Raw genomic sequence first — 26,502 nt, forward strand, 5'->3', positions numbered from 1 at the left:
TCAATTCACGCATTAAAAAGAAGAAAAGAAGAAAGAAAATAATCCTGACATCAATCATCAAAATCTAATTCCTACCACAAATGTCCCATCGCTGCACCTCCCATATGTGAGCCTCTAATCTTACCTTATACCTGTACTCAAAGTTTTATAAAAAAACATCCCTTTGAGGTCTTAGTCCTTTCTGACAGGTATGAGAGGCCTAATTAGACAAAAAAAATGACTCTCATCCAAACAGTCTACAACATTGCAATTGTTGTTCCTTTGCTACACTTAAATAAAATGTCTTCACATTATTTCTTGTTTTTCTCACCAGGTGAGTGAGGTGCAGCCCTGTCACGCCCACAGCGCCCCCTTTCGGCCCGGACGGCACACCATGCCCCGGCGCCTATGAAAGGGTACCATGTCAGCCGGAGCATGTCTCAGCATTCCTCGGGTGGTGGTGGAGGAGGTCCCTGCCACTGCACACCTGATGACTGTGACGGTCCAGGCAGAGACTACTACCACGGTCACAGCGATGGCCACTTTTACCCTGGGGGAGGTCCCGTTGAGGCCCTGGCGCTGGAGAGGCACCACTCCCGCTCACACTCCCATAGTCACTCTGGAGGAGGCACCTTTCCCCGCTCCCACCCCAACCAGCACCCACCTCTCCAGTCATTTGACTCTTGTGAAGAGTGCCTATCCTCAGGCCACGGGGGGAAGATGCACCGCATGCCCTCAAACATGATGGACCAGTTTGAGAAGCAGGTGCCCTTCCATCATGATGGCTTCCACACACTGCAATACCAGCGCACTGCCAGTGGGGGTGCTGAGCAACGCAGTGAGAGCCCTTCGCGCATACGCCACTTGGTCAATTCGGTGCAGCGCCTCTTTGCCAAGTCCCATTCCCTGGAGGCGCCATCCAAACGGGAGTACAACGGTACGAGGGGAGGAGGGGACTACAGGAGCGAGAGAGGTGGGGGCCACAGGAGTGGAGGGGAGGAGGGCCACTACTCAGGCCACCAGTCTCGCTCCACCAGGAGGAACAAGTCTCGAGAACGTAGCAAGAGTGGAGACTCGCGGCATGAGTCAGGCAGACGCCACCGCAGCCGGACAGCGGGCTGGTGGAGCTCCGATGACAACCTCGACAGTGACAGCAGCTACTTGGTAGGTGGGGGTAGACCGGGGTATCCCAGAGGACATGAGAGCCTGGATGCTGCCATTCAGGAGCTCACCATGAAGAAGCCCAAGGAACGAGGCGGCGGACCGGGGTCTGGGGAGTGCATGGCCTGCACAACAATGGCTCTGGTGGGGAGTGAGGGAGGAGGAGGACAGCACGGGCATCACGGTCACTCCCTGAAGAGGAGCACCTGGTCAGCCATGACAGTGAGTCAGGCTAGAGAGGTGTATCCTTCTACCAGAGGAGGAGCCTATGACAAAGCCCTGGTGCCCATTGAGAGCAAGCTCAAGGAGAGGACCTTCCACTATCTCCAGGTGTGTCTGTCCCTACATATCAGCAAATGTGTAATCAAATATATATGTGGTTTGGTGTTAAGCAAAAAAAAGACAAAAAAAATTCTTTTTAAGGAATGAAAAGATTGTCTTGAACTTTTGTTTTTCTGTTTCCACTGTCTCAGACCCTTGAAGATTAGGCTAATTAGTCCGCTGCCATAACGACAACTATCATTGTGTACGGGACTTTATAAAAACGTGTCGACCATCTCACATCTTCTGCCTCTGCTCTCAGTCTGTGTTGCATGTCCATGTGTATATTTGACAGCCAGTACAGACACACAGACGCAGGGCATCTAGACAAGATGAAGCCTGCTCTTCAGTTATAACACAAAATCTGTCAATGCAGTGCCTTCTCACAGGCTTGTGGGGAAGTATGGGCTTGTATAGCTGTGCTTTAGAACATAAGTGCTGTGAAACAATCAGAAAAAAACACATGTAGCACACACACATGTCAGTACTGGAAACACTTTGATTTAAGTGAGGGTGTTGCTTACCACTTACTCGCTGTGAATTCATCAAAACTGCATAAACTACCTCCAGCTTTTCGTGTAAATTGTCTCAATTGGACTTCATACAGACTTTGTATTTGGAAGCTGGCAGGTTAAAGATGATTAGTGATCTGACAGCCTTGGACATTTACATTCTCCATGGATGGATTATCACGTCCACGAGATCAAGGCAACAATTTGCCACAGGCAAAGAATATACAGTACAAGTATACCCTGTATTCCTTTTGTTTTGTTTTTTTAATTGCTGCTTTTATGTTATGTTCTAGACACCCCAATAGATATGATTTAAGGTATGAAACACATGCTTTAATATAAATAAATGGAAAACATGCTGCCATGATTGGCATCTCCCCCTGGCATTCTTTGGAGTATTTGATGTCTTTAAAGTTAAAACTCAGTCTGCCAGAAGGTTCCAAGGTTCAGTGGTGATAAGTGACAAACGATTTAGTTTTCTCTGCATTTCTCTGGCGAACATCAAATAGCCTTAACTATAGGAAATTGTTAAATATAATACACACGTTTCTTCCACAAACAATGTCAGAGAGTGAAGCCAACTTCCAGATTTCCCTGGTCTAATAGTGTTAGCACTGCTACACCACAACCAAGATCTTCCCCAGGAGGCAGGACTGTAGGCTCTGTCAGATGCTGACAGTTTACACTTGCCGACATGCTAAGTTGACATTTCTCCTATAGGCTGTCTGTCTTCTGTCTTTCTCCTTATTGACCACCAGACTGAAATTTGACCTATAGGCTATCCAGTTATAGCTTATGCTTTAATGTGCTAATTGGCTAAACGTTTAAAAAAAATAGGAAAAAGTGCAGACACTACCTCACCACCATGTGAGGAAGGTGCAGAGCTGAAAAAATATAACATAGAAATCTAGTAGTGAGTGCACAGTGTATGTGTGAAAATAGTAACCAGCAATCTCTCTGGTACTCCTTAAAGTAAGATGTCTTTGTCGTCTTTGTCTTTGTCAAAGACGACAAAGACAGACTGCTTTGTAGAGCTTTTCTGATTGCTCAAGTGGCCAATCAGAAAAGTTTAGGTCTACAAGCCCGTCCTTAAGTTTCTAAAGTTTTACCCACTGAGCGATGACTGCTGGGAAGGTAAAATACACATTGATTTTAATTTAGGCTTTGTCCCTCCAAAGGTTAATTGTTTCAAGGAAAGAAAAGCAACCATTGTCCCTACAATTTTGGTTTAGACCCTGGTTTTTCCAGTTGAATACACAAGTAAAGGTATTCAGTTACTCAAAATTTCATCTTCCTGCTATAGAAACAAACCTTTAATAGCAACACAGCCAATTTTTGTTTCAAAAGCTCAAGAAAGCAAATTAGAAGAAGAAAATAAGATGGGTAAGATCCTTGTGGTAAAGCCTTTGGATTAATGGGGAAATTAACAAGAATTTTTCAAAAGCATAAAAAACCCCTTTTTCTTAAATAAAGGTTTCAAAAAAATCAAGTGAAAAGTATTTTTCTTGGTTAAATGTCTGCCTAAGAGGCCAGATGGACTCTCCTGGCATTTTGCTGTGAGTCAGAAAACAATAATCATCTTCACCCACCGTGTTATTTACCTGTCCCTTACAACAGTCGCTTACCTGCCTCCTGTCAACACGCTGTAGCTTGATTCTGCTGCATGCAATTTTCAGAGAACCCGTTCACTCATTTTATCTCCTAAAACGGCAGAAAAGGTTAATTAAAGACTGTTATTGGCTGTTACAGTGGCATCTCAGAGAGCACACGCACGCACACAAACACACACACACAAGCACGAGCTCAGAAACCTCCAGCTGTGTTGAGGTAGAGCTGCCATGCAGGCTGTGTTTCTACGGAAACAGCAGGTAGCCACAGGAGTCCCTGGTGTTTTTCCAGCTCTCATCCTTTAGACACAGCTGAGGTCTGCTGATAGAGGAGACAGAGAGAGCAGGGTCGTCTGTGTGTTCGTGCTTTTCTGAGGACAAACCCCACACAGTTTACCCCGTGCTTTAGGCTACCATCACATTCTCACCTTAGGACACGAAATGAACTTCCCCTGCTGCAGCTTTTCTCGTATCTCCAGGTGTCACCAGTGGTTTGGGGAGGCGCGGAGAGACAGTATGTTGAGTGAATTGTGCCCAGCTTAGATGTGCCAGGGCAGGCCAGATTGATCCACGGCTTCAGAGCAGACAGCTCACTGGAGCTGCAGATATAAAGCTGTTCAGGTCTGTTTCACCAGGATGAAATGTCAGGACTAACAGCAGCACAGGTGCAACAACTCCAAATTGAAACTGCCTGAGAAAGCAAGAGCAGATATCATACACCCAACAGCTGCCTTTAAACTCTATTACTTGTGTATTAAAGGTGGCACTTGTAATAAGAGACTGGCAAATAATTTATATTGTAAGGTAAAGACTCTGCAATATTAGTAAGAGAATAACAACCATCAGATGATCCCCTGTGAATGACCACTTAGCCATGAAGAGAAGGAAGAACTGCTTTTTAACAGGAAGAGACCACCCACAGCTAAGGGAGGGCCAGCCATCTGCGTCCCCTCCCTGTGGGAGTGAGGGGAAAGAAGAGGGTAGACACAAAGTTATTGAAAATTCGGATACAGGTGTTTCAGGATCAACCAATATAGTACCAACATTAAGTTTATCAAAATCGGAGAGTTTCAGGCCTAATCTTAAAAGTACCCAAAGTGGAAGCTGAATCAACAACAGAGGGGTCTGAGTCACTATATGCACAGAAGTGCTCTACTGAAGGAAGACATGCAGAGTGTTGGCATGAAGAAAGAGAGTGCAAGGGACAGGCCGAGATGGTGGGAGATGACCTGCTGTGGCGACATAAAAGAGAAGCCGAAAGAAGAAATCCCATTTCCACAGGTCTGGAAAACCAAGCACCCTGCCTTTACAAACATTTGTGAAAGAATCATTCATTCTAAAGTGCTAACTGAATTTGATTGTGGTGCTTCAACAGGATGCCAGCACTGTAATAAACCACTTTGTGAAATATCTTCCCTCCTAGGTATTCCACAATCAACTGTAATTAGTATATTTGTAGGTGAAAACATTTAGGAACCACAGCAATTCAACCAAGTGAGTCAGACCAGAGCGCGGTCGACACAAAGTGTATAAAGTTTGCCAACGTTCTCCTGACTCACTAACTGCAGAGCTCCAGACTTCCTCTTACATGGACATCAGCACAAAAACAGTGTGTCGGGTGTTTCACAGCATGGGTTTCCATGGCTGAGCAGCTCTTATGGTGTGATATTTAGGTGGCACTGTACTTCTATCCATATAGTGTAGCTGATAGCTCAGCTGCACATTTCTACCCCTAAGCTTTAAAAGGCTGATGGGCTATTGTCGTCACCCTGCCGTGCAGGCAAGTGGCGTGGACACCCAATTTTGTGAATGCGATAACTCAAGAATGAGCTTTCGTAGGATTATGAAATTCATACTATAGGTGCAACTACTAAAAATCTCTGACAAGTTCGATTCTCAATGACCTGATTTCTGAAAATCCCCCAGGAGGCTGAGGAGTAGTACTATTTCATATTTTGGAAACTCTAGGAACCACAAGTAAGCCTGAACTGTGACAGCAAAGTCCTCTATTGGGGTAATATTGTAATATGAGGTGTTTAAGATACGATGGGTGCTGATCTTTCAGAACTTTGGATGTGAAGAGAAGGATTTTAAATTCAGTTCTGCATTTAATTGCATTGAAATTGAGCAGCCACAATGTGAGAAATATGATCTTTCTTTCTAGTCCAACTTGTTATTCTTTTGGTCACTACCTGTAGCTGTAGGTGAGGGTCAGGACCTAGGTCAGTCAATAAATTGACAGCCTCACTTTCATCCTCCTCTTTCCTCCACACAAGATTAAACTTTGAATTTCTCCATGTTACGACTGAATATAAATTGGCTCTACATCTGCTGGATTTATGCAAACAGTCAAAAGTGAAGAGCTAAATGTAGGTTGGTTCACATTAAGAAAAACGCTCTACAAAGCGTTGACTAAGTAGTTTTTGTAGCACCTGGAAACATTTGATTTGATTTGATTGATTAGCATTCAAATATCTCAGTGAAGACAGAACAAAGATCTACCACAAAGCAAGAAAGCATGAGACAAGGCTAATCAAAAGGTATTGGTTGAAGCATTTGCTTATTACGCCAACCCTTTTAACAAAAGATCTTTTTGCATGCAGCTCCTGTACACAGGGCTCGAAGCAAATAATAAAACAAAGCAGAAACAAAACAAACAAACAAACAAACAAACAAGAAAAAAAAAACTTTCCACATGGTCAGTTTTAAAACATAAAACACATGGTCAGTTTTAAATCAGTTCAAGTATGCTACAGCAGTCCCTCTCTCGTTGCAGGGTCAGTCTACCTGCTGTATGTTATTTCCATGTGTAAAAAAATGCAAACATGTACATACAAGCTAATACTTACACAGGTTTCCTGCAAAGAGTCAGGACCGACTAGCAATAAATGTAAGTGAATCTTCGCAAGTCCACGGTCAGAGGCAAAGGGACATGTGCAAACTTTCCCCCATGGCGTCAACACCAATCACAATGTGTGGCATCAGAACCTGATGCTCTCCGTTCCCTGAGCCTCTCACCTTCCCCTCAGCCTGTGTGTGATAGATATGAAATGATTAAAAAAGAAAAGAGGGCCGAGGGAAAAAAAGCTGAATATGGAGTAAAAGGAATGAAAAGAAGAGCAAAGCGGTGAGGTACAAAGAGTGTTAGAAAAGACGAATGCAGAGGGACCTAGAGACGGTAAAGCAAGCTCAGGGATAGAAAAGAGATAAAAGAGGTGATGGTAGCCAAGGGGCAAAGCAAGAAGAGGAGAGAAAGGGGCGTTTGAGGAAATGAGAGAGATAGTGGACGGCCACGGGGATCACGAGATTAGGCTGAATCATCTTTTAAGTGATGACCTTAAAAACACACACTCAGCTGGATGCCAAACCCCGGGGCCTTGGCTATGTGTGTGTCTGGGTGCAGGTGTTGGTCACATGCTCGTATATGAAGCTGCAGCTGACAGCATTTACAAAAAAATGAAAACTAAAACGAAAGGCTGAGAGGTCCTTCGGCCAAAACAGCTGCTGTTAGTGTGTGGATGGTGGAAAACTCTCCTCATACTGGGAAAGAAGTGGTACGAGTGAACACACACATATATTAACACACATATCCAAGTGAGTGGTCCTCCACAATAGTAGCATATTATGTGCAAGGTTAATAGCTATACTCACGAGCTATGATGCTAATTAAAGCTGCGCTTGTCAACATAAGGGGTCACTCGTGGCGAGAAATACCCCTGTGACCTCATCGCCTAATTCTGCATTTCTCATCAGCTCTACTGAGATTTTTCAGATCAGTTCTGGGTTTTGACTGTTACCGAACACTGGTCCTACGCTGTCTTCAGCACTGCAATCAGGAGTCCTGTAATTATATTTTTTATGTGTAAGGCAACATCAAGTTAGTCTTTAGACTTTCCTAACAAAGTAAATACATAATAGTCTATACATATAACGAGTTATTCATTAATTAGTATATTGAAGTATAATACTTGGACCATAAATATAAACTTTACTACATTGTGCTGTCTTTTATGGTCATGAAAATTTCTCCGAAGTGTTGAGCTGTTGTTGTTAGTTTCCTCCATCAACCTGTGCACAGCTCCTGACGGGGCGCTGAAGGCTAAACAAAGATCAGCCCATTGTCACCAAAACTCTCTCTGTACTAGATATTTGGATATCCAAATGTCTGATTATCTGGTTATTTATTCACTTTATTTATATAGTGCCAAATCAAAACAGCAGTTGCCTCAGGAGGCTTTATATTGTAAGGTAAAGACGCTACAGTAATACGGAGAAAACAATCAGATGACGCACTGTGATCAAGCACTTGGCGACAGTGGGAAGAAAAAACATGCTTATAACAGCCTGGCAGAACCAGGCTTAGGCAGAAGCAGCCATTAGTGGCATTAGTGGGAGAGAGGAGGGAGATGGGACAAAAGATGTACTGTGGAATAATGAATAATTTAATGTAGAGTGGTGTCTAAGCATATAGTGCCATTATTAGCCTCCTGTAGTTCTTTGTTTTAGGTTGTTGATCCAAAGACTGGCCAAATGCTACTTTAGCATTTAGCATTTGCCTCATTTCAGCACAACACACATTTAGAAATTAGCTGAGAAAATACCAGTCAAGACATCTTTCATGCTTTGTGTAATTTGAGACCAATAAAGCAGCTCCAGACTGAATCTCAATGCTAATCAGTTAGCTGGGGTTGTTTGATTAGAATTTTTTTAATGTGTTGTTTTATGTTGTCTTATTTCTTCAAAGTAAACAAAAGGTCATTTTCAAAGCGTTAAAGTAAAAAAAAAACTCATGTTTTTGTGTTTCATGCTTGACTTCGCTTCCCAACTTTGGAGTAGTTCCACATGATACCCACTCACTGAAGGGTTGCCTGTAATTGCTGAATTTGCAAAACTTCACTGACACTCTGTGATCTCTTCCTGGGTGTGCTAACGCCTTCGTGTATTTTACATTAGGGCCACTGTGAGAACATGTCAGCGTAATTCTTGGGGTTAATTTCATTGATTCTCTATATTTCTCCTTGTGTTGTCTTTAGTTTCTTGTCTTGACTGCACTGCTGTGTTTGTTGTTTTCCCATCAGAATCATTTGCTCGTCTGTTAAATTGCGTCTTCTGTTTCGTGTTTTTGCCACCACGTCCATGTCTTTCTCCCACTCCGTGTCGCCACTCCTGTCTGCTGCCCTCTCTCTCTTGTCTACCTGTTTTTCTCTGTTTTTATTTATTTGCTCTCCGTCTGTCGGCTTTTGAGCTTACGTTGTTTTTCCTTCTCTGCGTCAGTGTTTTTCCAGCTGTCAGACTTTCTCTCTCTCTGTAAGTCCCTTCATCCTATTCTCTCTTTCTCTTGCATCATTACTCATGTATGCATACATGTGCATGTGAGCGTGTGTGCACGAGTGCAGTTGACTTTTTGGTTGTGTTTGCCCTCCAACCCAACGCTGTGTGCACGTGGGCCAGAACTGTGCTGCTAAATAAACCTTTTACCATTCGAGGTGTGAAATATTTTTCGATTAAGAAATATATTTCTGTTTTGAGAAGCCTTCGGATCTTGACAGCAGATATTGAGAAGAAACTGCAAACAGTGCGGTGAAAAACATCTTCAATATCTCGGTGTTGATTAATTCACATCATGACTAATTCCTTTTCCCTTAACAGTGGGTGTAGAAGAGGAATGCATACTTACGTTTAACGCATTTAACTGTTTGACCTACTAAAACCATGTTGGTCCCACATGGTTGTTACATTTTTACTCACTACCTGTTGCAATTTCAGATCAGTACAAGTTGGTCAGTTATGGTGACCGTGTGCATGTTTGGGTGGATGTGGATGTGCCTCAGGTCCCTTCAGAAGACTGGGGAGGTGGTTATGGTGGTGGCGGAGCAGCTGACAGCGGAGGGGAGATCCCTTGCCGTCGCATGCGGAGTGGCAGCTACATCAAAGCCATGGGCGATGATGACAGCGCCGACTCGGACACGAGTCCCAAAGCCTCGCCCAAGTCCACACTGATTGCCCAGAGGGAAGCCTTCAGACGATCTATCAGCATGGATCAAAGGTCAGATGGCACAAATTCAGCTTTTATATTCATGCTGAAATACTTGTATTTACCCTCGACTCAACTCTCTGCTTTCAAAAACCGTAAAAAACACGTTTATTTGGTTTAGTTTGGTTGTCTTCTTTTTTTTTAAGCAGTGCAAAAGCAGCATAGCATATCAAATAGGAATTGCACAGATGTGACAGAAGTAAACAATAAAATACAGAAACAGACAGCACTGGGATGACAAAGGAAAAAAAAACAACAACGTGGAACAAAATGCAGAAAAACAAAATAGCAAGTTAGTCCTAGTTTGGATGGTTGCTGTTTATGCGAACATTTCCCCACAGGAGGATTTCTGCATTATGTTACTTTACAGCTTTTTTGGTTTGCATTTAGAATTCATTCCTTTTCCATAACTTTATAAGAGGCTGCAGCTTAAATACACAACACTGTTTGATTGTGCCTTTAAGGCTCACTCTTTAAATGTGGACAACATTATTTTCCACAGTGTGGGTGAAAATACAAAACCATTGGATAATTTTTTCTCATAGCTTCATAATATCTTTTAGACAGTCTAAGTCTCCCTCCTTAGAAAAACCCTGCTTTCCAAAATCTTTATTTTCAGTTTGTAACATGATAAAAATCTGATGTTTACAAACACATTTTGGGATAGCTATTAATTTCAGACTTTAAAAAGATCCTTTCAGACTCAGAAAATTCATGTCTGTTTAGTTAAAGTAAATAAAGGAGGTTTGATCCCTGTTCAATTTGTAAGTTTGTTCACGTACAAATAAACCAACAGCCTTTAATTTTATGGTAGTTTCTTTATAATGGAGAGAGACTGAATATCAGCCAAAAATCCAGAAAAAAACACGTTACATAAACTTTATGAACTGAAATGCATGTTATTGAGTTAAATAAATATTTGACGTCTGTGTGTATGCTTGTGTCGAATAGATTACGATTAATCAATCATTACCGATATGCCTGTTCTCAGCTTGTTATATGTCTAAAACAAACCTCTCCGTAGAATCAATTTCTTAAATTCCAACTTCCCCACCACCATGGGGAAGACCAAGGAGCTGTCAAAGCACATCAGAGGCAAGATTTTAGACCTGCTACGGGACCATCCACAATAAGCATGTCAGGATGGTGACAACTGCTGGTGCCAGTATTTGGAAATGGAAGAAATATAAAATGACCATCAATCAGATTCTGTCTGAAGCTCCATGTAAGAGCTTGCCTCATGGAGTGAGGAAGATCATGAGAAAGGCTGTGGATCAGAACAAAACCACACAGGAGGAGCATGTTAATGGCGTGAAGGCAGCTGAGACCACAGTCACAAGGTGCCCCTGCTCGAGAAGGCAAAGGAACAGGCCCGTCTTAAGTTTGTAAGTGAACATGACTCAGAGAAGACTTGGGAGAGAGTGCTGTGGTCAGCTGAAACCAAAATCAAACTCTTTGGCATCATCATCATTTGGCATCTGCTCATTGAGGGGGCAGTAGTTTTTTTTTTACTTTATTTGGCCTTTATTTATACAGGTAGTCCTATTGAGACTCAATGTATGGGGCCATGTACCATGAAATCTTGACAAGAACCTCCTTTCTTCAGCCAGAACACTGACGATAGGTCATGGATGGGTCTTCCAGCATGACAATGACCCAAAACAAAGGAGTGGCTAAAGAAGAAGCACATTAATGCCATGGAGTGGTCTTGCGACTCTTCAGACCTCAGTCGTATAGAAGATCGGCAGAGCTTTGATTTGGAGTTTCTTTAAAGACGAGTGAACCAAAATCCTGAGCTGTGTGCAAACCTGGTGACCAACTACAGCATCTCACTGCTGTGCTGGCCAACAAGAGTTTCTCCACCAAGTATTAAGTCATGTTTTGATTGGTGATCAAATACTTTTTGGTTGATGTTCTGTCTCTCTTCATTCAAATGAAGCAACCATAAAAATGAGAGACTGTTCATTTCTTTGTAAGTGAGCAGACTTACAAATTTAACAGGCGATCAAATCATTGTTTCCGCCCGTGTAAATACTCGGGAGATTATAGATAGAAACTCAGTGACCCAGCAATGCCCTAATAGCAAGCACTTAACAAGTGGGTGAATCAAAGAACACAGAGGACAATAAACATCAGCTAGGACGAGGCACACTGTGTTCTGTACACATAATTTCACACTCTGTGTGAAACTGAGTGAGTAACCCTTTTAAGACATATATAAAGATGCATTTCAGTAACATTCAAGCACCATTTATTTAGACAAATGAAGATTTTAGACCATAAACTGAATTATTAAACTAAATTATTGCTTGATGGTAAACATCAGTAAAAAGATAACACCAGCAGATTTCAGTTTATAGGGAAAGAAACTGAAAAAGGACGTTAATGTTCTTGCATTATGCAGTAAATACTTTCACATAGGCAGCCTTGGGAACCTTTTCACATTTAACTGTAGCTCTGCTTGAACATCATAATAGCTGCTGGAATGTCTGGATTTTATTTTTCATATAAAATGAACAAAAATGATGGTTCCCTAATTGGCATGGAAATGCACCGTCACAGCACGGAAAATGACTCCAGCTGGCTCAGTTATGACACATGATGCAGTGAATTGTTATTTGATGGCTCACCAAATGGTGAGCTGTTTGTGTTGCAAACATTTTTTTTGATAAAAATAGCAACGCGAATGGCGGACGTGTTTACAGCCACAACAAAGCATCAACACTAACATTTATGCTTGTGTTTATTCCAGGCACTCGTGTAAACAGTGTACAGATTCTTACCCTAACAGCAGAACCACACCCAAGACCCACACCCGCTCCCGTAGCTACACCCGCTCTTTGACCAGCACACAGGTAACAAACAGCAGGGTGAGGCTTTGAAGTGTGTAAACCGCTCCTAGAATTGCCTGTTTTTCTACATAGATATGACCTAAGAGATGTGTTTTGAGACCTTCCTGTCCTTCCGGGTGCAAACATGAAATACGTAAGCCAGCGAGGCTGCAGTGCAGAACAAAGCAGGCACAGATGACAATGGATTTGACGTTGATTACATCAGATACGGCATGAAAGGCATAGATGGGATGAAGGTGAATTGCAAGGCATCTTCAGATGTCTTCAACTGTGGGATGGCTGAAACAGTGCATATTTTATGAGATGTTAATGTTCAGAATGGCATCAGTGGAGGCATTAGCTGATGTGGGCTGGCATTGTGGATGTCGCCTGAGCTGCACCGAGCTAACGATAAGCTCGATTTGATCTGGTCATTCGTTTATTGAGGAAAACGATCCAATAGTGCATGTCTGTGAGGGCGTAAAGAGCATAATTTGAAGCTGAAATTAGATGAGGGATTTTCAGTCAATGATATGAAAATGGGATCAATCATGAATGGGACAAAGGTGATTTCTGAGAAGCTTTGCAGATTAATGAATCCAGTCCACAGTCTGACAGATTATGTGTATAAACGCCAATTCAAGACCACCGTTACCCTCCAAAGGAGAGGTCAACCTACAAGGTTAACTCGACTGTAAAGTATGTCACAGAAAAAATCTGACTTACATCAGGAAATTTATCATGAACGAAATTTCCTCAATGACTAGAATCTAAATTAAATTTCTTTAGGACTTGTGTTAAACTGCAATAACTTTATAGGTTATATTTGTGTAGAAAATGACAAAACTGGGTTCACAAGCTTTCAACAGACAGTTTCTTTGGGGATATAAATTGTGCATCTGACATGTGTAAGACAAGTACTGATGTAGGAACTCTCATCCCCTGCACCTTCCCGCTCATCCTCCAGCTCGGAGAGACGTTAAACCGTCAGTTCGAAGCCGTGTGTGGGACCATGTTCGGGGAGGTGGAGTCTCAAGCTGTCGAAGCCCTGGATCTTCCAGGAGTGTTCCGCACTCGCAGCCACAGCTACGTTCGCGCCATCCAGGCCGGATGTTCCCAGGATGACGACTGTCTCTCCGTCTTCTCCATGTCTGGCCCCCAGGGAAGCATCAAGGGCGGGGCCGGTGAGTGTGCGGTTTGAGTCCACCAGTATGCAAAAGTCTGGGGTGTCTCTGTGGAGCGTTTGGATGCGCGGCTGCCTTTTATGTGGCAGCAGCGCAGCAGGAGACACAGTGGGAGATGAAACTTTATGACAGGCTGTGTGCATTTACGTTGACAAAAGCAAATTCACGCACACACGTGCACACACACTCGTTGCACAGCTGCATCCATTTTTAATATACAGCCTTTTCTTGTCTTCGCTATTCTTTCAACCTCTAATGAGCTCTGTTTTTTACCCCTCTCCTCTGTGTTTGTGCCTACATATGCATGCTATAGGCTCAGCTGTGTGTGTGTGTGTGTGTGTATTACATTTGTGCATGCTCTTTGTTCTCTGCCATCTCTGCCTTGCCTTTGTATCTCATCTCTCTCCGATCACCCTCCCCTGTCTGATTGCAGGTTTCACAGGCTCAGAAATAGGTACAGGAACCCATGTGATTATGATGATAGCTCAGTGTCTCCAGCTGCCTTTTTGTCGCTGTCTTTTGGTTTCACTTCTGATGATGTTTGCTTTGACAAGTCTTCCCAATAATGCTTAAGCCTAATATTCGGCTGTTTTTATTTGCCACAAAATCCATCCAGTGTTTCCTAAAACCTCTGTGAAGTGTTATCCACTTTCAGCACAGACCCCTCCCTGGTACACCAAGTCACACAACAACACTGCGTATGCACACAGGGTGGGTTACAGCTTTGGAGTGAGCATCTCTGCACTCTGAAAATAAACTCTGTTCAAATATATATTTAAAGAAACTGTGAGTGATGTCTTTCTTAAATATTGCTCTCAGGAAAATGCTCTGTCTTCTTAAGAGTTAAATTAGCTGCAGGGAAGAGGTTTTTGCTTCGCTATCATGTCTGTCTTTTCCAGCACATCCCTCCCTGCCACTCACTGAAATTTATACTAAAAGCTGTTTTTTAATGAAAAGAAGTTGGACTTTTGTGTCTTTCCTCTTCCATCTTACACTGGCTGTAATTCTTAATGGCTTTATCGTTGTTCTCTCCTCCTTTCCATGTTTGTTTGCCTCTTTATGTCAACCGCTTTCCTATTTTTTTCACTCCTTAACTTTCCTGTCACATTCTCCTTCCAGTCTGTCCCTTTTGTAAGTATCCACCTCCCCCGCTCCCTGTTGATATATTACCCATTTTGCTTTTAACAGCCCACTGTGCCTTTGTCTTCCTTTTCCCCTGCTCTTCTGACACTTCAGTCTTTCCTTATCGTAAAGGTGCTCCTCCTCCACTCCCACCCCGCATGTCAAAGTCTTCACTTTCGGTGCGAGCCCAGAGCAGCACAGAGTCCACCCAGGATGCCTACTTCCAGAGCAGCGGGCAGTTGGTCTCAAGCTCCGGTCCCGGACGCCCCAAGCAGCACAGCAACTCCGTGGACCTGGGTAACTCTGACGGGCCATCGGGCCGCACCTCCAGAGGAGGCTACTACGCCGGCAGCGGACCCGGGCGTTCCCGACAGCACAGCAACTCCGCAGAGAGCCTGGACGGGGTTCGGGGCTCAAGAGAGCTGGTGCCCTATGGAGGGGGTCCTGGAGTCGGGGTGAGAGCCAAACACAGCAGCTCAGCTGACAGCCTTCTGGAGGGTCCGCCAAGGCCAGCAAGAGAGAGGGATGGCAGAGTGGGAGGCAGTCTGGGGAAATCAGCCTCTCTGCCTCAGAACAGCATCATACTGAGTAAAGCTGGAGGGCAGGACGAAGGGCGTGCTGTCAGAAAGTGGAGGCCATCCATAGCTGTGCAGGTGAGAGGAAAACAAAAAAATATGCCTTTTATTTTCATTTATTTAGATTAGGCTCTCTAAAAGATGATAGAAAATAATGAAAACTGCAAGTCTTCAAATTGCTTGTTTTGGTTAAACTGTATCCTTTGTCCACAAATCCAAACTTGATTTGCAGTGATACGAACTTCAGAAAGCACCAAATCCTCACGTGTACCGAGCCCGAACAAGCAGATGCTTGGAATCTCTGATGAAGGCGCAGTAGTTTGCACAGTTAAAGGCTGTGAACTAATCACTGCACTCCAGCCCCCTCAGTTCTTCCCGAGGATGTTTGGTTTTTTGGCTTGGTGAATAACTTTACAGGCAAGCTTTACAGATGCTAATTTTCAACTCAGCTAAGCCAAGAGAAAAATGGTTTCAGCACCAATCGAAATACAGTCCATTTACACAAAGAACATGCATAATCCCTCAGCGTTAGTAGCTGCAAACCATTTTCTGCTCCATGTGAAGACTTTGTCGAGTTTTCCTGCGATCTAGGTGCAAAGCTTAGCTATTCAAAAGGCTATAGATCCATAATTAGCATACAAGCTTGGGAGTGGCATCAATATTCTGCTATAGAGCTATACTTTTATTAAATAGGGACATTCATCTCTGACATGTCTTCAGAGATGGTTAGTTATTTTTTAAGTCCCCTCTAAATGAATGAACAGAGCCTCAACACTAGTTGTCATACAGTAGTCACATGGACATAAAAATGGCCTGAAAAGAATCACCAGTCAAACCTAATTAACCTCAAAAGTCAAATAGCTTAAGTACTATTTCTACTACACAGTAGTATCCCATTATTATGATGTCATTACTAGCTCAATCCAGGATTGTAACACGATCGGTGTGTCTGGTCATCCTGTCAGAGCTCTCAATAAATGCCGTTACAAACTCTCAGGCATGGAATTGTGTCCTCCTGAGAACCAGCCTATCTACCCTACTAAGTCGTGATGTACTAAATAAAGGACATCCTGGACTTTCCATTGATATCTCATGTGTTTGGGTTGCCTCTTTTAGCACCAAAGAGGAAGGAAATCACAAATAAAGTTCAATGGGAAGATTCTTTTTTCTTGGTTCTTAGGAGGATATGAATGCAGATGAAACGGTTTTGAACCTCTGCTGTTCACATGCATCCATGCAACACAATGACTGCATTATATATTCCCTATATGTTCAGCAGGGCAGGGTGAGGTTTCCGATTTCATTCTCTCCACTCTGACTGTGGTGTTCGTGTCTTCCTCTGCTGCAGGTGGATAGCTCAGAGACCCTTTCAGATTCCGACACGGAGGGCAAAGCTCTGACTGAGGTCCACTCTGTAGGGGTCCAAGTGGAAGACGACAAAAGGTACCAGGAAAGTAAAAATCAAAGAAAAACTACTCATCTTTGAAATCCAGTCTAAACATGAGCTGTTTATTTTGCCTGACATTTAAGCTGCTTTCATTATAAAAAGAAACAAACTTGCAAAATAAGACGTGTTTGTTTGTTTATCTCGCTAATTTATCTTTGCTCCAAAATATGTAGCTTCATCAAGAACTTTTGGTCTTTGCACAGTAATTTATGTGAATAATTTTCATTTACAATTTGAAAAAAAAGCCTTCATCTCCTGAGCGCCCAACAGAGCAGCCACCTATGGTTGATTTCTAGGCTAGATCCTATTATTTCATTTAACATTTCATCAGAGATCACAGCTTGAACTCGGCAACACTTTCCTCCAAGAATGTCTTGTTTTTCAGCCATTAGTGAGTGTAACCATGACTACTGCAAATCATACACTCTACATGACTTTCGCACGTGACTCAACCCATCTCCTAATTATATCCAGCTTTGCCTGCAGGTCAGATTTGCACGCATGCATGCAAACACTCGTAGCATCGCATACTTCCAAACCCCCGAGCGGTTTGTGATCATGCATCCCTTAACAACGTCCCCCCCCGTCCCCACGCCCGTCACCCACGTCCGTCACACCTGCTCGTCGAGCGCGACAGCGTGACATCTCAGAAAACAGCAGACTGATAACGGAAATCTGAGTCACCCCTCATCAGACAGGAAAGAAGGGTGAGGAGGAGGTGGGGTATAAACTTGTAATAGAGTTAACGATCATCGCCCAGTCCACCGACGTGACATTTTGCCCACACTGGTGCGTCATATGCCAGAGGATTTAGCAGGTCTTATCATAACCAAGTGAGTAGTAGTGAGTGCAGTGACATGGCAGCCTTACTCAAAGAAGAACGTGCAGTTAACAGAAGCCAAAATAATAGCACTATAAGAAAGCATTTGCATATAGTTCTCTGTGTGACTCGATTTCTCTGGGACTGCATTGACTCCCTGTCCTGCAGGAGAGCTCGTTTCAAGCGCTCCAACAGCGTGACGGCGAGCGTGCAGGCCGACCTGGACCCCGAGGGCTTCCCGGGATTGAGCATCGCTGTGCCGATGCAGGACAAAAGTCTCCAGTTTGGCTGCTCCTTCCAAAGGCACTCGTCTGAGCCCGAGTCCGCCAGCCAGTATACAGAGTGCCATCGCACCGTCCACACACAGGGACAGTGGGCCTACAAAGAGGTAGGAGTGAGCAATTCTCCTGTAGGATCACAGGCAGCTGTTGAAGTTTTACAGAAACAATCAAATACGTAACATTTTGGCTTCATTGATCTCTGAAGGAAAACTTTTGCCACTTTCACTTTAATGCTCCTCTGGGCTTCATTTAGACATAGTAAATGACAAAGTCCTTATATGTGCATGATTATTTTGATAGTGGCAACACTGACAGCAGGTTGCGGGGACACCCAACATGTTTGCATGTCCTCGGGTTAATGGATAGAAATTCATGGTGTATTCGGTGTTTAATTAACTTGCAATCTTACAATAAAAGACATTTTCTTCCTTATACAACATCTGAAAATCAACATTTTTTCTGAATATTTTGCAATCTGAACTACTCATTTGCTGGGAGACCTGACAGATCAGCCTTGGGGCTGAGAGTAATATAGACGGAAACAGCTGAAGACACCTGGAGGCAGGTTTTCTCTAGTCTTGTTAGATTTTATCCTGTCAAGGCTGAAATGTAATTTGCTCAAATACTGTATTTAGGTACAGCACTGAGGTATCAGTACTGCACTTTCATCATTTTTCCCCCTGTATAACACTTTATAGTTCCACTCATTTCTGAGGAAAGAGTTTGACAGCTTTAATTACTATGATTTATACACACAAAACATTAACATTAGTATATTAACATTAGCTGTCAGGTAACTTTCTTGGTTATTAGCTTGGCTGATGTTGCTGGAAGAGTACCCTGGGTCTTCTAGATTGCACTTGTCAGCTTCCCTGCCTTTAGGAGCACATATCTTTTTCTCACTGGTACTGTCTGTAAAGTAAAAGCTTTAAATAGCAATGGGAGTGAAGCTGGCCGTGAGTGTGTCCTTGTGTATTTGCATGGCAGAAGGATTTGCTTAAAAACTAATTATTCAGTAGTGCTATTCATGATTAAATATAAAAATCTCATTGGGTATATTTAAACTGGATCAAAAGTGGAGTCCACACTGCACATTTGTGGCATTAATACTAGTATAAATAGTGGCTGAGGTTCAGCAGTGGTTCGAAAACAGGCTTTTTTGTTCTTATGTTATCCCAGGACTTTATCCAGACTGGCTACACCACTGAGGCCTGTCAAGCTGACACACGGCCCCACCAGCAACCGCACCTGCCTCCACGTTCCCACTCTCCTCTCCCCATTACCTCTGAGCGAGCTTGGGCGGGGACACCGTCCCTAGAGGGTCCCCGGAGCCTGCCCGACTCGGGCCGAGCCTCTCCCTGCATGAGAGATGGAGAGTTCTTCTTACGCCTCCTGCAGACAGAGGTGGAGAGGATGGAGGGCTGGTGCCAGAACATGGAGAGAGAAGCAGAGGAGAACGAACTTCCGGAGGAGAGTGAGTGCGAGAGGACGACTCGAGATGAAGATTAACAATGAATAATTCTTGGGTTTCTCAAACTACGTGTGTGCTCTTTCCCACCTAGTTCTTGAACTGATTCGAAACGCAGTTGGCAGTGCCCAGATGCTCATGTCTCAGAAAGTCCAGCAGTTCTTCCGCCTCTGCCAACAGAGTGTGGTGAGTATGTGTGATTGCATGCAAAATCATGACATTACATATGGCGCATGATTTTTGCTGTGATTCGCTAAAGGGCTAGATTTGCTCGGCTGCAAACACTTCACCGGTGAAATTAGTCTGTAAATCCCCATGTAATGCTTTACTTGTTAAGTCCTGTCTCCCCCCGCACACCCAGGACCCATCAGCCTACCCTCAGCCCACGTCTCAGGACCTGGCTGCCTTCTGGGACCTGCTCCAGCTCAATATAGAGGACGTCAGGGTCAAGTTTCAGGATCTCCAGAGGCTCAAGGACTCTGGTTGGAGGCTCCCGCCTGAAAAGAAGGTGAGAGACCCGGGGGTCCAAACCACCCTGGTTTCCCTTCAGCACTCCCCCAGAGCTAAGATGGCAGTGTGCAGGCGAGTAGCGCAGATGGTTGTGCCCTCCAAGCCTTTGCAGGCTGTGAAAATACAGAACAGCAAGAGGAACTGAGCTGAGCTGAGCTGCCCACAAGACTGTGAAATCCAAAATGTGCTAGACGTCTTTTGCATTTAATGCAGCGTATTACATTATTTTCTATATAGGTTTGGCTACTCACTGATCAACATTATTCAGTCAACAACAAACTAACAATTGTTTCTCTTTTCTTCTTTTTCTTTGTGCATTACCTCTGTTTACCTTCTCCCATTTCATTGCCTTTTACTTCACCCAACGCCAACGCATGCTGAGATGTTTTTTTGCTGATTTTATGTGCTTTGTCGTTATGTTTCGGTCCGTGATTCTTCCTCACTTGAATTTTTGCCCTTTATGTTGGATTTTCTTACCTTTTTGTTGGGTTGTCATCCTCCCTCTATCTCCTCTTGTTTTTGCATGGGATTCCTTCTACACAACCATACAAAACCATATTTTTTTCCCCCCTCTCGGTTAATCCACTGCCTGTTCACCTGATCACCACGACTGGGCTAGGAGGACAAGAAGCTTCCTCCACCCTTACCAAAGAAGCCAGCAGGTGGGGTGAGTGGCAGCCTCAGGGCTGATAGCGTTGGGGATGGGGTTGCTGGAGGTGGAGGTGGAGGAGGAGGTGGGTCAGGGGGCCTGGTGGTGCCTCGCGTCGGTGGGCACACCCTGCCCATCAGGGAGAAGTCAATGGACCTCGGGGACCGTCAGAGGACAGAAGCGAGGAGGCGACTGCTGCAGACCCGGCGCACTGCCTCCTTCAGGCAGAACTCGGCAACAGAGAGCGCCGACAGTATCGAGATCTACATCCCCGAAGCCCAGACTCGACTCTGAACACCGAGCTGAGGTGTTTCCCTCCCACCTTCTCACCCACCCTCACCCCCTGCAAAGCTGGCCCGCGCACCAATCTCAGTCTGTCTCCGAGCCCAGTTTTGGATCCGCACGCTGTTAATGCGCTACTCCCCTCTAGCATTTCCATCGAAATCAGTTATCATACTCATTAAACAAGCAATGACAGCCATCGTAGTGTCTTGAAATTTGGATATTTTACAGACACAGAGGCCTAAACGTGGAATGGTAGCTAGCTAGCAGACATTTTTAAGTCTTTTTTTTGTTTTGTTTTTGATTAATATTATGGCTGAAGACAAACAGCAGTCCACTTTTATAACCAACCGAGGTTCACGCAGTAGTAGCATGCCTGTGCGTGTTTACCGAGCACATCTCCATCACTGAAAAATCAAGGGCTTAACAGATACAAGAACTCATACAGAATCTCCCTGTATGGATGCCGTGTGCAGTAAAACCTCATCCTTCTTTGTGAGGTTTCTTAATCACATACAAGATGTGTCCATTCGCTTGACTGATGCTACCGGTGTGGATGAACAAACATGGATGAATTCAGCATCGGTTCTAATGCCCTTAAAGTCAGATGGCTGGCAAACCCCAAAGAACATCCCTCCCAGTCGTTGTCAGCCAACTACAGCTTGCACCTTTCACCCAGGTGAAAGGTGCAAGTCAGAGAGTATGAAATCAGAGAGTATGAAATCACTTTAAGTTTCTCTCTTTCATTCCTCAAATCCCGTGTTTTCGTTTGACTACCCTCAGCATTCAGCAGTGAGGCTGTTTGAACGGGCAAGTGCTATTTGTACATAGAGTGCACAGTCATGTTTGCCAGAAGGAGCTTTTGCAGTGTAGCATCACAGCCTTGATGGCTAGAGAGCACTGCAGACATAAAATAAATAAAAAAAACTAGGGGAGAGAAGCCGTTTGCTTCTTATGTAGTCCTTCTGAAGTTTCAAGCGTTCAGGGGTGGGGTTTCTGTGAGCTTTTAGAGGAGAATATATTTTCCAAGGCTATACAGGACTCTGCTGAGAAAGCCCCCTTTTTCACTGTGAGACTATAGCACCACCAAGTGGTTAAATGAGGACCCAAACTAATAACAATGGTCTGTAGGAAGTTCTCGCCACTTCAGTCAGGAATTAACAGACACCCCAATGAAACAGCCATGACAGAAGATGGGGGGGTTTTTGGGTGGGGTGGGGCTCTTTTTGTTGTTGTTTTTCGTGCTTTTTTGCACTTAATCAGTGCTTTCCCTGGCGCGCAGTGCATTTTCTCTTCTCTTAGAAATTGTTTGAGTGGATTTCCCCCTACTGCTTAATTAAGAGGGCAGCAGATCGCAAAATAAAAGAACCGTCAAAGTCTTCAGCAGAATCTGCTTGCCTAACTCGAAGTGCCGTCCTCTCAATCACACAGAGCCCTGATTACAAAGAAGGGATGATTTCTCTGAAGGGAAGTAAACAAAAAAGAGTGGTATTCAGTGAACAGCAGTGCCCTACGAAACCTCCCCTAAAGAGACATCAAACACAGGAAACCGCCGAGCTGCCAGACAGAGTCTGGCAACTGTGGTGAAATTAGCTAATACTTGATTGAGTGGACGTGTGCGTGCTTTGTTTCTCGTTATTGACTTCCTGAAATTCTCTTCTCTGTGGTCTCCGCTCTGAAAAGTGTAGCACGATTTGAAGAGTTTTTGAAGGGGGCCTCATTTGCAAATCTACTTCATAACAGATATTTCTGATACAAGTGTTTTGTATGGATGTTGCACAGAAAAATGGCATGTGTGTGTGAATGCACTGGAATTAATGCTTACACAGGGCTGCGAGTCACAAGGGACATGTGACGAAGCCCGGCGAATACTAAAAAGTCCAAATCTGCCATTTTGACGATAGAAAAAAAATCAAACCCACACACACTTAAATTTGAAAAATCTTTTAGCATGACCTGTTTTTTCTTTTTTTCTAATATTTGGATGGAATGTGTTGGAAAAATGGGATATTTTATTGGGAGATGTATATTTTATAATATAATCCACATTTCTAGATTAGTAGAGATTATTGAGTACAGTATATGTACGAATTAAAAAAAAAGCATATATCAAATGTGAAATTCTACAGTATTATTATGATAGATTATAGCATTGTGTGATACTACAGTTGTGTGGCATATCCAGACTCAGTACATGTGAAAAAGAATCTCAAATGAATATTATTATCTTCAGTGTGTGAGTCAGGTTCACAGGGTATAACTGGCAAGAGTGTTAATTAATTGCCAAGTGTGAGCCTCCTTAGGCCTACTGTATATCTTCTTCTGTGGTTCTAATGACATATACTGCTGTATCCCCTTCCTGTATTTCCTCTTTAGAGCCAACTACATGTGCCTAACCAGCTATATGTGGAGGTTTCCTTTGAACACAGTTTACAGTATATAAAGAAATGTAAATAGAAAAGTATAAAATATACAGAGAATATTGTTAAAGAAACTCTTTTTACTGTACTGACACGCCATCTTTGATCTCCCCCACTTTCACTTGCAATACCCACACAAGACTGGCAAATTCTATTGATGTTAATACTGCATGCTTTATTACAGCTTCCTTTAGCAGAATCTAATGGGGTTTGTTTTTTTGACCGATAAAAGGAAAGCACTTTTTGTAGCCTTTTTTTGTGATTTGAAACAAAAACAAATTGGTAGGATTTTACACTGTCTTTGTACAACGATCACATCCTCGGAGGACACTGATGTCGATGTCCTTGAAAACCGCAATCGATGTTTCGGTTCGACTCCGAGGCGATGCGCTTAACAGCCTCCATGTGAAACGGCCGATTTTATGTTTAATTCATTTGAAGGCGTGCGGTTCAGAGAGCGGCCTTTTTATCCCCATGATCCTCTCTCCCTGAAACTTGACAACATTTCAGCTGCGTTTTTGACCCAGCCCTCATGAAACAAAGCACAAAGACCTGTTCAACTGCTCCTACTACTTTGTCTTCAGTTCTCGCTGACATTCTCCTCTATTGTTTATCATAATTTGAGGTGTTAGCCAGCCACCTTGCCTTGTGATAACAGGTCCACTGAAAACACACTTCTGGTGGTTGTGATTTCCACGGTTTGCGTTCTTTACTGTATCTATTCGTTGTTCGATATCTGCACAGTACACTGGAGTTGTACAAACATGACCTGACCACTCACCGACACAACAGACAGACTGCTATATGAACCTTTTCACCTCTTTCTGTAAGTGCAAAAACCCCACGTGGACAGCCAGATGGATAAGCCAACTCTCAGTACCTCAGTTTCTAGCAGCAGTGTCTCCAATCCCCAATCCAGGCCTCTGTCCTCAGGGGATTCTCAACCAACAGACCCTGAACATACAGCGTCAGACCAGCCCTGCAGGAATGTTGTTAATATTCTCTGAAAGTGTGGAAATCACACGTCATTTGAGCCCAGATTCTCTTTCAGCCATTCTCCGAGACTGGAAAGCGCAGCGCGGTAACGTGCAGGTGCTGCGATGGAGGCGATCGTAGCCGATGTGCTACGTGTGTGCATTTGCTGTGTGCTGTGCATCTGCAACAGACTGAAGCTGTAGGGGTGTAGTAGCAGCAGATTTGAGTTTTAATTTTACATTTCTGTGAGACAGAGCTGCTCTGGAGGAAAAAGCTAAGTCACTGAATTAACCCTCATTACGAGAAGCAGAGGGGGCAATTTTCTAAAAACATTTCGTTTGTGTCATTATTCTCAGCAATATTTAAAGGTGATCAAATGTGTGGAAAAAAAAAACATTTTCAGACAATTATCAGCATTTGAATACTTTTAACCAACAGCAATAGGAAATATTTGCTTAGCATTAGCAGTGCTAGGATACAGGAGAGCGAATTGGAAACCATTGGAAAATAAGATCAGTGTGGAGAGATATGGAGGCTGTAACATTATTCAAACTCATACATCAAACTTAGCTTATTTAAAGAGGTGGGGGTTAATATATGTTTCCATGTTTTGTTCCTATATAAACTGTTACAGTGGTAAAAGGCAAAACAAAAACTGAAATAAGCACTGGTTCCTGATGGTTTTTCTGTTCTTGGCTCCGTAGGATATAGAAGACATCAGGTATCCCTAATATGGCCATCTCAGGTGCACAGCTCATGGCTGTGAGCACAGAAGCCCCACCCACCTTCAGTTCAACCCTTCTGTTTGCGAGAAAAGGCCAGTCAGAGGAAAGTTGGTTTATAGGAATTTGAAGCTGAAACAAATGAGCAGACAGGTTGTATCAAGACCCAATATATCATCAAAAGATCAAAGCTCTACTAGTAGAACTAAAATAAACACATTTATTACATACAGAATTGTTTTTCAAATGTATATGTGGATCCAGCCTACTGAGACTGCTAGCAGTTACATATAAGCGTGCTGGATTGCATCAATTCTTCTCACGTACTCGTGTTTAGCTGGAAATTTAAGTTCAGACTAAGGAATTAACAGAGGTGATTACAGTCTTAATACACTGAGCAACTATTCCTGAAAAGCTGAGTCCATATCTAACAAAAAAAAAATGTTTGCACGCTTCCTTAAATGTTCTATGTTGCTTCCTTTCTGCCTCCAGAGCAGCTCAGCGCCAAGCAGATGTTTAACTGAAACTCTAATGTGCCTTTAGCACTGAGGTGTACTTCTGTATGTGTGCGTATTAGCACTGTAATGTCGCTTTACAGTAGACACGGTTAGCCATGCAGATCAGAGAAAACTGAGCAATTACTGTGTAATTAACAAAAATGATACCCTGCCACCGTCGTGTTTACAACAATGTAAATACCTGTTACCAACAGACGTTGCTCTTCTCAATATTACACATATTGTTATTACGTCATGATTATTAGTATGATTGCTGTCATTAAAATGGTTAATAATTGCCATCCCTTCCATTATTACAAACGGTGTTGTTAGTCACAGCCATGGGGTAAACATTGTTCTATATTCAAGGATGAGTCTTGTGTACAATAACAAAACAAAAACTAGAAGAAAAGGTTTAATATCTAACGAGAAAGTAAATAAATCGCTGCTACTAAGGAGATGGAGTAGAGGAAGAGGAAACTGAAAATAACTCTGGGAAGATATTTTTCTCTGGGATCACGGATGGACACTCCCATGCGGGGTGAGATCACCGAGAGAAAAGTAAGCACTGAACAGGTGGAGCGAATAGAAGACCCAGACCTAAGACCTTCTTTCTCCGTGTGCTTTTACTCCACTCTGAACTCTTAGTGCTGCCACAACAGAGACGAAACACAGACTTCAAACTGATAAGACGCTCCACTCTCTGTGTTCTACTCTATAATGTAGCAAAAAACACAATAGCCCCCTCTTCTCCTTCTCTTTCATGTCTCACCACGATTTCTAAATCAGACGGGTTTGACACATTAAGCTTTTCTGTCTTTAAGCTCAGCTTTATTGTCGTGCTTACTTGTTTTATACACGTTCGATTCAGTGCCAAGACAGTATATTGTACAGTTAAATCATTAAATGCTTTTGTTTTGCTTTATTTGGGGGTTTTTTGGGGTTTTTTTCATCCTATAAAGAAAAAGAATTGACTGGAGCATATAGCAATAGAGATGCCATAAAATATGAACTTTCACATTGCCACCAGTGAGTACACAACGTGCATGAACACAGCGATCCGAAGACGTGCTGGACGGCGGTGGAGGACGATGCCCGGTGTACA

General features: G+C 43.3%; 1 protein-coding gene across 1 annotated transcript in view; it reads left to right on the forward strand.

The window, feature by feature from the left end:
* Positions 1–25,331, forward strand: part of dlgap3 (discs, large (Drosophila) homolog-associated protein 3) — a 149,203-nt gene extending 123,872 nt beyond the window's left edge. The window contains exons 3-13 of the mRNA XM_040020075.1: positions 314–1,470; positions 9,412–9,626; positions 12,367–12,469; positions 13,413–13,629; positions 14,866–15,404; positions 16,675–16,769; positions 17,762–17,981; positions 19,054–19,348; positions 19,437–19,528; positions 19,704–19,850; positions 20,472–25,331. Of these exons, the coding sequence (XP_039876009.1) occupies positions 388–1,470; positions 9,412–9,626; positions 12,367–12,469; positions 13,413–13,629; positions 14,866–15,404; positions 16,675–16,769; positions 17,762–17,981; positions 19,054–19,348; positions 19,437–19,528; positions 19,704–19,850; positions 20,472–20,795 (3,330 nt within the window). The 5' untranslated portion in view covers positions 314–387 and the 3' untranslated portion in view covers positions 20,796–25,331. The remainder of the gene's footprint in view (positions 1–313; positions 1,471–9,411; positions 9,627–12,366; positions 12,470–13,412; positions 13,630–14,865; positions 15,405–16,674; positions 16,770–17,761; positions 17,982–19,053; positions 19,349–19,436; positions 19,529–19,703; positions 19,851–20,471) is intronic.
* Positions 25,332–26,502: the final 1,171 nt, after the last annotated feature.

This window comes from Simochromis diagramma, unplaced genomic scaffold, assembly GCF_900408965.1.
Source record: "Simochromis diagramma unplaced genomic scaffold, fSimDia1.1 OVJJ01000753.1, whole genome shotgun sequence".
NCBI lineage: Eukaryota > Metazoa > Chordata > Actinopteri > Cichliformes > Cichlidae > Simochromis > Simochromis diagramma.